This window comes from Ananas comosus, linkage group 25, assembly GCF_001540865.1.
Source record: "Ananas comosus cultivar F153 linkage group 25, ASM154086v1, whole genome shotgun sequence".
In the NCBI taxonomy this organism is placed as follows: domain Eukaryota; kingdom Viridiplantae; phylum Streptophyta; class Magnoliopsida; order Poales; family Bromeliaceae; genus Ananas; species Ananas comosus.
The window spans coordinates 3,256,297-3,268,303 of NC_033645.1; the positions used below are offsets into that span (position 1 = coordinate 3,256,297).

A 12,007-nucleotide genomic window follows, 5' to 3' on the forward strand; every position below is an offset into this window, starting at 1 on the left:
CACTTTTTTCTCACTTTAGTATTCTGTAATTTTGCATTTTTTCACTTTAGTATCCTATGGTTTAAAGTGTATCAAATTAGTACCCTGTAATTTTGTATTTCTCTTCTTTTTTTTTTGAGAGATAGATAGCACGCTACCCGCTTCGTTTATTTCATTTAGAAATAAACTTAGCTGAAAATATGAATCAATTATGATTCGAATTTGGGTCTTGGGTACCAACCACCAAGCTCTTTGCCACTTGCTCTAGAGACGGTCGACTTTCTCACTTTAGTATCTTGTGCTTTAATGTTTTATTAAAAATAAAATAAAACCAAAGAGTACTACGTTGATACCAAAATAAAACTACAGGGCACTAACTTGATACAAAAATAAAACCATAAAGTACTAACTTGATATACTTTAAACCACAGGATACTAAAATAAGAAAGTACGAAACCACGAGATACTAACTTGATACATTTTAAATCATAGAGTACTAAAATAAAAAAATACAAAACCACGGAGAGGGTGTTTAAAGTTTTCCCTTTTTTTTATAATGAAACAAATCATTGAATTACCTGAAACTAGATGCTGAAGATTTAATTCGCTGCAAAATAAAATAATCGAACTCATGCTTACCGTGTATGATTTTATAATGGCGTTTGAAGAGTTTACTTTTTATTTCTATTTAGCTTGCTCAACAAATCTTACCTGGCATTTCTTTTTCGCACCATATGCGACGTGATTAAAAATAGGCTGAAATTTCACGTGGCAATAAATTACCATTTGTAAAAGCAAACAGTACAAAAGAAGTTGAAAAATCACATGACATTTCGTTTTTGCCACATAAATAAACTCGTCTTCTAGCCCCTTCAAATAGCACTCAGTAAATGCAACCATTCACCTTGGATACCTTAACGTTTCCCCTCCGCTGTCCCGTTTAATTTTCTCCCAATCTATTTTCTTTATAAACATCTCTTCTACACAGTTTGCACCGCGTCAATCAAGTAATAATGAAAAAAAAAAAACACAAAAAATGATATATTGTACACCGTATTAAACATTTGGTTTATTTTGTTTCAATGTTTTATTGTGGGAGAATTAATGCATGATTTTAAGGGCCCATAAGTCCTTCAATTGTCGATTGAAGAGATTTCGCCCAGTCCGATCGTAGTAGCAGGGCTTGTAGCGTCTTCATAACCTCGTAGTCAGGATCCAGCTTACGTTGCCACCCCTACAAAGAAACATTTTGTAGCAACAAAAATTCAATTCGACAAGGAGGTAAAATTGTTTCAGTAATAACAGGGTGTCTGCAGTTCGATCCAGTAACTTTAGTTAGGTGCAAAGAAACCCAGTGACTTTTGACTCTGATTAAACTTCCATTCACTGTGGACATCGCAAACTAGTTTGCAAAGGCTCTTTTCGTAAGAGCAATAAGTGCTAAATTATGCACGCCCATCGTTGAGTTCTCACATGGTAACTAAGCGAAGCATTGAGAATTATCCATGCAATATTTTGAAAGATAGTAATAAAAACCAACCAAAACCTTACACTTGAGAAACATCATGGATAGACATCATGCAATTTGATGTTAAATAAATCCTGAGATGTTACCTCAAGAACGAGCATTGTCACTATCACAGTGCAAACATTGCCGTCGATATTGACCCTATGGCGTCGAACTTGCGCAAGCAAATGCTGCATACACTGAGCAGGGTGGAAGGCACCGCCTTCGGGAGAGACCCAAAATTTGAAGGACTCCTCTACCTCCTGTCGACAAAAATCCGAATATAAGTAGCAGAAAGTTCTTTCTATTACACATGCGTACAATCCACAATAAAGTGCAAAAATTCTTCGCACCTAATAAAACAGCAAACAGAAGCTTGAATACAAGTGTAATTAAAGTAATTTCACAAAAGGAAACTACACCAAAAAAAATCACAAATAATAAAAGGAGCTTATGCCCCTTAAACAGTAACTGCTAATAATTACATGATAATGACATTCAAAGAAAAATAGTTTATGGTCCTCAAACATGTGAGCAGCTACTAACATAAACGAACCTCAATAAAGTTATCTGGATTAGGGCATTTTTGCCGTTTTGAAAACCTCAGGGTGCAAATGGCAGCTGTACGACCATCTCGGAGGGCTACTGCCTTGAAGAATTCCAGCAAGTTTATACGATCACTGCTGGAGAGTTCAGCAATCAAGCCCACATCAAGGAAAACAAGATGAGGCCTCGGCTTAAAGAGTCCTTTACTTGGATGCCTGGATCGAGACATCCGAACAAGTATATTGCCGGGATGCATATCTGCATGGATAAAATTGTCTACCTGAAGAAATATGCCAGTTCAAAAAGGTGTTATAGAATGAAATTAAATAGAAGGGAAAACGTTATACTACAAGAAACAAAATCTAAAGCAACTACAATTTTTTTTTTTTTAAAAAAAAATTGCAGAAGGATATGTACACCACTGTTTCTGTATGGGCATGCCAGGGAAAAAAAAAAATATATATAACTAAGCTAATAAGTATCAATACGACGCATGGTAAGAATATGATAAAGGCAAATAGAAGGTACCAGGAGCATCTTTAGGAATGCGCAGGTTCCAATATGAGCAAGAGCACTTTTAAGTCGTTGATTTCCTTCAAGTTCATCGACATAGTAAGAGATGTTTTTCCCATGTTCATATGTCTCCACCAGAACAGCAGGATGCACAAAGGGATAGATAGGCTTAGGGAAAGATGCATCCCTCCGATTGCGAAAGTTGTAGTTGAAACGGCTCAAATGGGCAGCTTCTCGAGAAAGATCAACTTGAGACATCATAAAAACAGCAAATTGTTGCACACTTTCATCCAAACGCAATGACCTTAATGCAGGAATACATTGAGAAATTTTGGTAACAACGTTAATTAGCACAAAATCCCTCCTAATTAACTCGCTGACACCAGGATGCCTAACCTTTACTGCAACAACAACATACTTCACTTTCTTGCCAGGAAATTGGATTCTTAGAGTGGCTCGATATACTTGAGCAATGCTTCCCGATGCGAGAGGTTCCTCTTCAAAGCGCTCAAAAATATCGGAAAGCTTTTGATTAAATGCTTTCTCAATAGATTCTCTAGTGTAAGCAAAGCTATGTGCAGGCGCTCTGGTATGAAGCTTTGCCAGCTCAGCGCAAAGATCACCAGCGAAGAGGTCCGGGCGTGTAGCGGCCCACTGACCCCATTTGATAAATGCAGGACCTGCTTTCTCTAATGTAAGGCGTACGATGTGAAGCCATTTTTTCCTCAAGCGATTGCCTAGAGTGTCTGCAAATGGTGCCATTATGATGGCGGGGAAGAACAATACTGCTAAATAGACTGCTCTTAGAATCAAAATAAAGAACTCCAAAAGTGCAAATCTAAAATAACTTAGATGAAAACGACTGCCCTCTGCTAGTCTGTACAGTGCGTTTCTTGTTGTGAAATAATCACCATCCGCCCAAGTCTCCCCAGACAACACAATTTCTCCAGTAATAAACAAGAGAAGTCTTGGAACCACATAGAATCTAGTAAGAGTCAAGCTCGTGAAACATGCAATTTTACTGTGCACCAGAGAGGTGGACTCTCGATAAGAAAAAATCAAAGGTAATCTTCTCCAATAAACTTTCATATTATTTGCCACTGAATTGCTTGTTGAATGTCCAAAGAACCTTCTAATGGAGTTACTCACAAGTGAATCTACCTTAGCTCTATGCATTGCAGGCAAAAAATTGTGCCCAATGAACAGATTGTACCATGAAAAGGTTTTCTGGGAAAAGAACAAAGCTTGGGGAGAAAATAATGGATTCTTTAATTTGGAAAAGCTCAAACTCGGATTTGCTGCAAAAGAATAACGCACTTTTCTGATTGTTCCAATAGCAACAATCCTGCGAAAAATGGTTTCTTAGTCGTTCATATTACAGCTTCAGGAAAATCCAAGTATAACTTGTCCACTAGTAGTATATACAAGGAAATTACATTAACTCATGAAGTCTACTTGCAGTTTAGTATATGCTACCATGAAAAAGCAAAACAATTGTGGGGAGCACTCTCTGGACGAAACATATTGATCCTACTAACCATCACACCAACCGAGCAATCTAAAGCCAACCACTACAAATACATTTGTAAGAGAAGCAAGTACTGTTTATAGTTTAATATGTCATAAATTTGACAATGCTGAGAGAAAAAATCGAGCAGTTTGAGTTAACCTGACATCCTTTAGCTCAAATAACCTATGCAGCTTTAAGCAAAAGAATCAAAGCTCGAGTTTCATGCATAATACTTCTGAATATGAAATGCACTATTCGCCTTCTAGAGACAACAAAGTTCCCAGAAGAGGTGGTCATTTCACTTGGCATATAATACACATTCTACATTTTGGGCATAATCAAAATCTCGAACAGATATGGAAGCAGAGTTTTCGGCATTAAATCCAAAATAAAGAACAGAGGGAACTACTCACTTTTCTAGTTCTCTCTAACAGCTTAACCCTTTAGAGGCACCAGCTACTTCAAAAACTACACTTAATTATCAACTATCAACAAACTAGCATTACAATCATTTCCTCTACAATACTTGAATGCACAAATACAAATAAAACATCCACTCACCTTGCCATCAGAAACTACTTCAGTAGCTCCGTATCGATTCTCCTAAACTCTTCCGTTAGCTCTCGAATCAAGCGAATACAACTAAAATGAAACATTACAAATTATAAGCAACCGCACATGAAAAAAATCGCAGGGAGACCAAGAACTCTACGGACCTCTGGTGTCCTAGTATCCAATCTATGCAGCTACAGCTCTCTTCATGGTGGAAACGGCGGGATGAGGCGGAGATCAAGCCGTCGCTTAGTAAAACGAAACAATGGAGAGAGCATTGGAGTGATCTCAGAAGACACGAATGATCTGGGAGCGAGGGATGTGCGCAAACGAGGAGAGAAGAGAAGAGAGAGTGGAGCTCGGAAGGAGGGAGATCAAAATCCTCCCTCGAATTTGAGGAAGATGGGGGATTGGGAGGACGAAGCAACTCATTAATGGCGGAAACTTGGGTTAGGGACTTAATTAGGGTTAGGATTTTGGTGGGCGAGAAAGTGGGGTGGAGGATAGAGGGAGAAGGGGGATGGAGGATAGAGGGAGAAGGGTGGTGGCGGATGCGTTGCAGGTCGCGGTGGTCTCTCGAAGGTTCGAACGGGAGGGAAAATAAAAACGTGGACGCATTTGGGCCAGGCGAAAGGAAAGGTGGATTGGGCCCAAATTGGGCCAAAATTGGGCCCAAACTCGGACTAGTTGTACAAGAACGACTAGCTAATCGCGCAGTGAATCACCGCCGCAGGATAAACGTGTCGCACTCCCTCGAACGGCGGAGATTGGATGATTCCGCAAATCGAATCACAAGGCAAAGCAAAGGGCACAAGGCGTGCGACGCAACGAAACCAACGGCTGTGATTTCACCGTAAAAGATCATCTGGGCCGTGGCGACGAAGGCAAGGCTCTCCCCCCACCCACGCCCCGGAAATCTCGCGCCACGTTGCGCCCTCCGCCGCATCCACTGCGCACGAATCACGAGGACGTCTTGGATCCAACGGCGGAGACCCCTCCCCGTCTCGCGCAAGTTAGCACGGCGACACGCCCTCCTCTCTCCCTCCCCCTTCCCCCCCTCGAGCTCCTTATTTTTTAGCCTCAGCCCCGTGCTCTGGAGAGAGAAAGCGGAGATTTTAAAAAGAAGGGAAAAATAAAAATTAAAAAATAAAAAGGGTGCGAGGAGAAGATAGGGGGGAGAGAAGCGCGTAGGGGAGAATATCAAAAGGGGAAAGGAAAGAGAGAGACGGAGAGAGATCTTCGGGAGAATCCGAGGTTTCCCTCTCGGATCTCTTCTCCCTCCCACCCTCTTCGCGCTTCGGATCGGAGATCGAATCCGAGGTTACCATTTCCTCGATCGAGATCGAGGGAAACCTCTCGCCTCTTCCGGATCTAGGGTTTTCTCGGGGGGTTTCTAGTGTTAGGGTTAGGGTTTCGAAGGATTCAGTCGCTGTTTTGAGCTCGTCTAGGGCAACAATGGCGGCGTACTTCCCGAGCCAAGTTAGTGCCGTTCAGGTAAATACAATCGAGAACATCTAGGCTAGAAGAACCAGTTTTTTGGCCTAATTTTTTGTTTTTTAGGATCATTTTTTTTTTTCAGTATTGAGGTGAATAAATGCTTCGGATATGGTGTAGGTTGGAACCTTCTTCGTGGGGCAGTACTACAATATCCTTCAGCAGCAACCATCTCTCGTGCATCAGTTTTACAATGAGGCGAGTACTATGATGCGCATTGATGGCGGTGCCTCGGAGGCCGCCACAGGGATGATGGTAATGTTGATATGTGCTTCAATTTTCTCGCTTCTTATTTTGGTTCTATGGTCTCCCGAACTGCGGATGGTGCTGTGAAAGCAAGAGTTAAACTTGTATACTTGTATATTGAATATTGATATAGAGTTTTTGTTCTTTTCTGCAGTGGAATTAAACTACTGTTTTTCTTTTCTAAGAATCACTCACCACTTGCTGTTAATGCAATCGATGATGCCGTTTTCACCAATTTTCCACCAAAATTAGAATGGGAAGATTTGACGTCTCGAAAACACTATTTCTACTTGATGTTTCCATCAAAGTATTCTCATTTTCGATTTCCCATTTGTAGTAAACACATGCATATTCATAGAGCTGGGTTAGCTAGTCAAAATTCAAGTTAGGATAGTTATATAACAATTTATGGAAGCATTGCTGTCTGAAAATTGATCTAGATTGTTTGAAACAGGTAGAAACTAGAAATCATAGAGTTCTTGGAGTCTCAAAATTTGCAATTTAAGTACTCCATACAAGGATTTTGTTTGGCTCTCTATTTGCAAAAAACCAAACTAAGAATTTCATTAGGAAATGTTTTAAAAGTCTATGTCAGACGATAGGTCTGGTTTTTAATTGAGGAATCCTATACATTATTTTGCAAGCTCTTATTGTCTACACACTTCAATTTTTATTCACTTTATCTATATGAAATGATCTCAAGTCTCGTCAAGCTTGCTTGTCGCCTCTGAAGTTTTTCAGTTATAGTAGATCCTTTTATTTGCTGATACTCATAAAGCTCCTATATTCTACACGGTTCAATTTTTATCCACTTTATGTATATGAAATGATCTCAAGTCTCGTCAAGCATGCTTGTTGCCTGTGAAGTTCTGCAGTTATAGTAGATACTTTTTACTTGCTGGTACTAATAAATTATTCTTTATTGACGAATATGGAACAAGATGAACACACCGCTACACCAGTTTGTTTTTGTCTTCTTTTTTTTTTCTCGTTGGAAAAATGTTTAATGATGCCCTTTTCTTGTAAAAGAGAAAGGAAATCTATTAATGGGCTGATCCTAGCGGTCCTTTTTTCAACTTCTGGAGTAGTAGCTCCCTTGCTTTTTCGCCTTCTTTTATTATTTTCCCATATGACTGTAGATAAATTATTGAATATTTCACCATGTAATGTTTATGTTTTTTATTTACACGATACCTTAAAAATTAGTTAAATTATGCATATCTTACATGTAATTATCTGTTTGCTTATTGGCAAAATCTAAATTAGTTCATTTAAGTGCATCATGCTTTAGCTTCAATATGGACCACACAATTTTGTTGCATTTGTTTGCACTACCGTATTATCATGATTTAGCAATCATAGTTTGTCAAGTAATATTCTGCATCATTGTGCAGCAAATCCATTCTCTTATCATGTCCCTGAATTTTACAAGAATTGAGATCAAAACTGCAAATTTTCTGAACTCCTGGGGTGATGGCGTCCTAGTGATGGTTTCTGGTCTTGTACAAGCTAGGGAGTACAATGCTAGAAGGAATTTTGTCCAGACTTTTTTCCTTGCTCCGCAGGAGAAAGGATATTTTATACTGAATGACATGTTCCACTTCCTTGACGAGGAGCAAATACACCAGCCAGCGATAGCAGCCCATGACAAGTTTGAGAACAATTTAACTACATCGGCTAAAGTTCCTGAAGGAGGTATGATATGATAACATGTTGTTTGTATTATTCAACCAGACTTTTCAAGCAAGTTGCTCTTCCTGGTTCCGTTGGTTTTAGTATTGTTACTGTATTGTTTCCAAGTTCGTTTTTGATTCTAATGAAACCATTTGTTTTCCTTTTTGAGTTTTAATTGGCAGAGGCTCAATTTTCTGTTTCTTAAATTCTCCCTAAATTGATCAAAATTTGTTGTGCAGCTAATCATTGTTATCTTTTCTGTATCAGTTGATTTGATTGTGTGCTTCTTTGTTAAATTTTCATGTTGGATTCATAGCCTTAAGGTTATCTTGTCTGGTTGATAGTGTACTATGCCTCATTGCGACCTTTTCTCTGTCACTTGTTTGATTTAATGTTGTGCTTCTTTGTTAAAATTTTTTTGTTGGATTTAACCTTTATGGTTTTCTGGTCAGACTATGCACAAACTAATATGTGATTTTCTGCTTGAAACTATTTCTTATGTGGTTAAGAGTTGATAATATTTCTCCTTGGCCTCTTAAATTTGGTAAGAGTTGAAACGGATATGTGCTTTTTGAATCTGGTGAGAGTTGATAATTTTCTCCTCGACCTGTTGTTGATGATAATACATCTTAGCTCATGCTGGAAATGAGCTATCAAAACATGTTTCTATTTCAGGCATATAGAAACTGTTATTTATGGAATTTGTTAAATAATTTTCTACTTGACCTGTTGTTGATGATAATACATGTCAGCTCATGCTGAAAATGAGCTATCAAAATATGCTTCTATTTCAGGCGTATAAAAACTGTTTTGTACGGAATTTGCTTGACATCATTTACCATCTAAGTAGAAGTTTTTGCTCTTATCATTTACTTTTGGCGCTACTTGATTGATTCAGAAAACATTGCGGCAGTTCCTGAATATATGCATGAAGGAGAAAGTCACAGCCAAGAATACATGGTTCCGGCCCAGGTAGAAGAAAATGGCACAATTCCTGAGGAGGACTTTCCTGAGCCACAGCAAGTTTCCCATTCTGACAACTTGGTAGAGGAGCCACCTGCTGAAGAGCCTGCTGCTTCCTTTCCCATTACAACTTCCTTTTCCAATACATCAGCCGCAGCACGGGACCCATCTCCTGTTCGCACAGAGGAACCTTCAGCAGAACCACTAAAGCAAACCTATGCTTCCATTGTATTTATCACTGCTCTTCTCTGTAGCTTTTATATTGACTTTTCTTTTATGAACTAAATAAAGAGTCTTCTGTTCCAAAAAAAGGGAGTTGAGGATGTGAATTTGTGTTAGCGTAAAATGTATGGATTGTCCCAACTTTCTCATATATTGCTATTCCATTCCCAGACTGTAAGAAAAAGGGAAGTTTTCATTGTGAGATGACCATTTTATCCCTTCCGTAAAATTATTTTCATCTTACGTGAAATAGGGTCAAAACAGTTGCTTACAGGAACTTATTTTGGTGGGCAAGGATGAAGTTGATTTATATTAAGTGATAATTACAGGGACTAAATAGCAATATCGAGATAGTATAGGGACTATCCATATAACTTAACGTTTGTTTAACTTCCATATGTTTCCCTTTTCTAACTTTTATCGAACCTGTCAGCTACGAGCCGCAAAAGGGCAATCTGGTGCTGCTGCAGCTCCACTAAGCAAACCTTCTCCGGTTCCTTTTGAGTGGCATCAGGCACCTCAGTCAATTCCACAGCAGTCAACTCCCATATTATCGGTGGTACCTGAGAAGTCCGGCAGTGAGGCAGTGGAGGAAGTTAATACACTTGAAGATGAAGGTTAGATTTACTGTACACTACTTGCATAAAGAAGTTCTGATCATATGGTTTAGTGTGTAGTTCATGTTGATCTCATTATGTTTGTCTTTGTAATAGTTGAAAGCAAATCTGTTTACGTGGGAAATGTTCCCCCATCTGTCACGGAGTCCGACCTTGAAAACGAGTTTAAGAAATTTGGTAGAATCAGACCTGACGGTGTTGCTATCAGAAGCCGCAAGGTGTGTATAGTTATATACTATTGTTTCGAGAGTATTTTAACTTCTGGTTTTAATATAATACAAAATGTGAATCTGCAGGATTCCGGTGGCTACTATGCCTTTGTGGAATTTGATGATATCATTGGTGTTCCGAATGCACTAAAGGTAAGTTACGTATATGTTAGCTATGCTAAACATAGTCTTTCTCTCTCTCAGAAAATTTATGATAATCTTTGTTCCACCTAATAACCGTGTTCGTTCTACTTGTTATTAGTCGAATCACTTGGCAAATTTTGCATATGATTTGTAATTTGATTCCGTGCAATGAGATTGGCGAGATAGATATTTTTATATTCAATTGGCAAAAACTTATTGGTTCCTAGACGTGCACAACATTTGCTGCCATTAATCTTAGAAAGCTTTTCTGGTGAATGTATTACATTATATGTAAATTTATATTATGTTGTAGTATTCGGACATTTCTTCTACAAAATCATACTTGATGTTCTCTTTTCTCCTTCCTCTCTCCTTTCCTCCTCTCTTAGTGCAAAAAGAGCAGGCATTCCAATGAAATTCTGATTTGAAAATAGTGTTGTGATGCATCACTTTCTGTTTGTGTTGTGCTGTAAGAATTTGCAAATACGATAGTCCTTTATATTCACGCATTCCTTGCTGACATCGCTCTCTTGTCACATAGGCATCACCAATAGAAATAAATGGGTTCCAGATATATGTTGAGGAGCGGAGACCTAACAATGGCATTTTCCGAGGTGGAAGTAAGTGCCAAATCTTGTTCCTATCTTTTGTTATATAATATAGTTACATTTATTGCTGTCTCCATCTATTTTAAACATTTGCCTCATATTCCATGCTTTACTGTAGACTCTCTTAGTTGTTTACCTGGTTGAACATTTTTTTTCTTCAAAACTAGTGTATGTTGGACTGGATCCCTAGATGGTAATCTTATATGGAGCTACAGTAAAATGTTCACATGCTAAACAATTGATAACTACAGTTCTCTCTCATGTGCTTCATGAATGTCATTGATGATTTTATTTATTTACTTTTTTTGTTTTAGGTATTAGCATAACTTAGTCTGATAATTTCTCATCTGAATGGCAAAAGCAATCTTGACTTGATTGTTTACTTCCTCATACTATTATCTACATTATCATGGCAGGACGAGGTAGAGGAAGGGGTGGATATCAGTCAGAAGCTCCAAGAGGTCGTTTTGGCGGACGGAGTTTTGCCCGGGCGGTGCCAGACTACAACAGCCGGCCGAGGGGAAACGGGTTCCACCCGCGAGCTCCACGGCAGGATAGGGGTATTTTAGGAAGTCAGGGCGGGAGAGATGGGCAGCTAAACTCATTAGCCTCGCCGTAACCACTTTTGTTTTCGTTCCATCAGCAGGAAATCAGGAGCTAGCTTTCGTCGTCCGAGTGAAACTCTTCTTTAGCTCATGTCTGTTGCTCAATCCGCCGCTGATTAGCTTTTTTATCTAAGTCGTGGAGCCAGTATCCCGTTTTGTGTGTTTGGTTTCTTCTCTTTCCCTCTTTTATCATTTAGAAGTGCTGGTTTTGGCAGTTCCAGCAGATTCAGAAACTGAGGTTTGAATTTTTGACTGTTTGTCTGTGTTTTATTATAGTGTTTCCTCGGGCCTCTCAGAGCTTGAGAAAAATTTATTATTTAATTTACCCTATTTAAAAATTATATGGTCTTCATTACGGATGTTTTGTGCTGGGTTCGTTATTGGTTTGGCGAAAAGACGAGCGATCTTGTGCCCCTGCAATCATGAGCATAATAATAATAATATCATGCCGTTTTAAAGTATTTCTGGGATGTTCCTCGACCTTTGTTCATAAATATTGATTGGGAGGGCCTGTTTTAGAGCTGTAACGTTAGAAGAGTTGAGGGTCATTTTGTTTTTTTTGGTTTTCCCATTAATTCTTTTAAGCTGGAAATGAAATGCTTGGGTTTTATAGTGTGT

At 38.8% G+C, this 12,007-nt stretch overlaps 2 protein-coding genes across 4 annotated transcripts; one reads left to right on the plus strand and one right to left on the minus strand.

Annotated features, from left to right (window-relative positions):
• LOC109729050 (probable serine/threonine-protein kinase abkC) lies at positions 742–5,169 on the minus strand. 3 transcript variants are annotated; one of them, XM_020259681.1, is made up of 6 exons: positions 4,772–5,169; positions 4,617–4,697; positions 2,561–3,890; positions 2,043–2,312; positions 1,594–1,749; positions 742–1,213 (listed from the first exon to the last, which is right to left on the minus strand). In XM_020259681.1, exons 2-6 carry the CDS (start codon positions 4,622–4,624, stop codon positions 1,094–1,096), a joined length of 1,884 nt encoding a protein of 627 aa, XP_020115270.1. In that variant the 5' UTR covers positions 4,625–4,697; positions 4,772–5,169; the 3' UTR covers positions 742–1,093. The 3 variants fall into 3 exon arrangements, with proteins under 3 accessions (XP_020115270.1, XP_020115271.1, XP_020115272.1); XM_020259682.1 differs by having other exon boundaries at positions 2,561–3,330; positions 4,772–5,164; XM_020259683.1 differs by having other exon boundaries at positions 2,561–2,849; positions 4,772–5,160.
• On the plus strand, positions 5,635–11,744 carry LOC109729051 (ras GTPase-activating protein-binding protein 1). The gene is made up of 9 exons (XM_020259684.1): positions 5,635–6,101; positions 6,222–6,356; positions 7,742–8,042; positions 8,920–9,212; positions 9,640–9,823; positions 9,920–10,041; positions 10,120–10,185; positions 10,718–10,796; positions 11,201–11,744. The coding sequence occupies exons 1-9, from the start codon at positions 6,063–6,065 to the stop codon at positions 11,401–11,403; spliced, it is 1,422 nt and encodes a 473-aa protein (XP_020115273.1). The 5' UTR covers positions 5,635–6,062; the 3' UTR covers positions 11,404–11,744.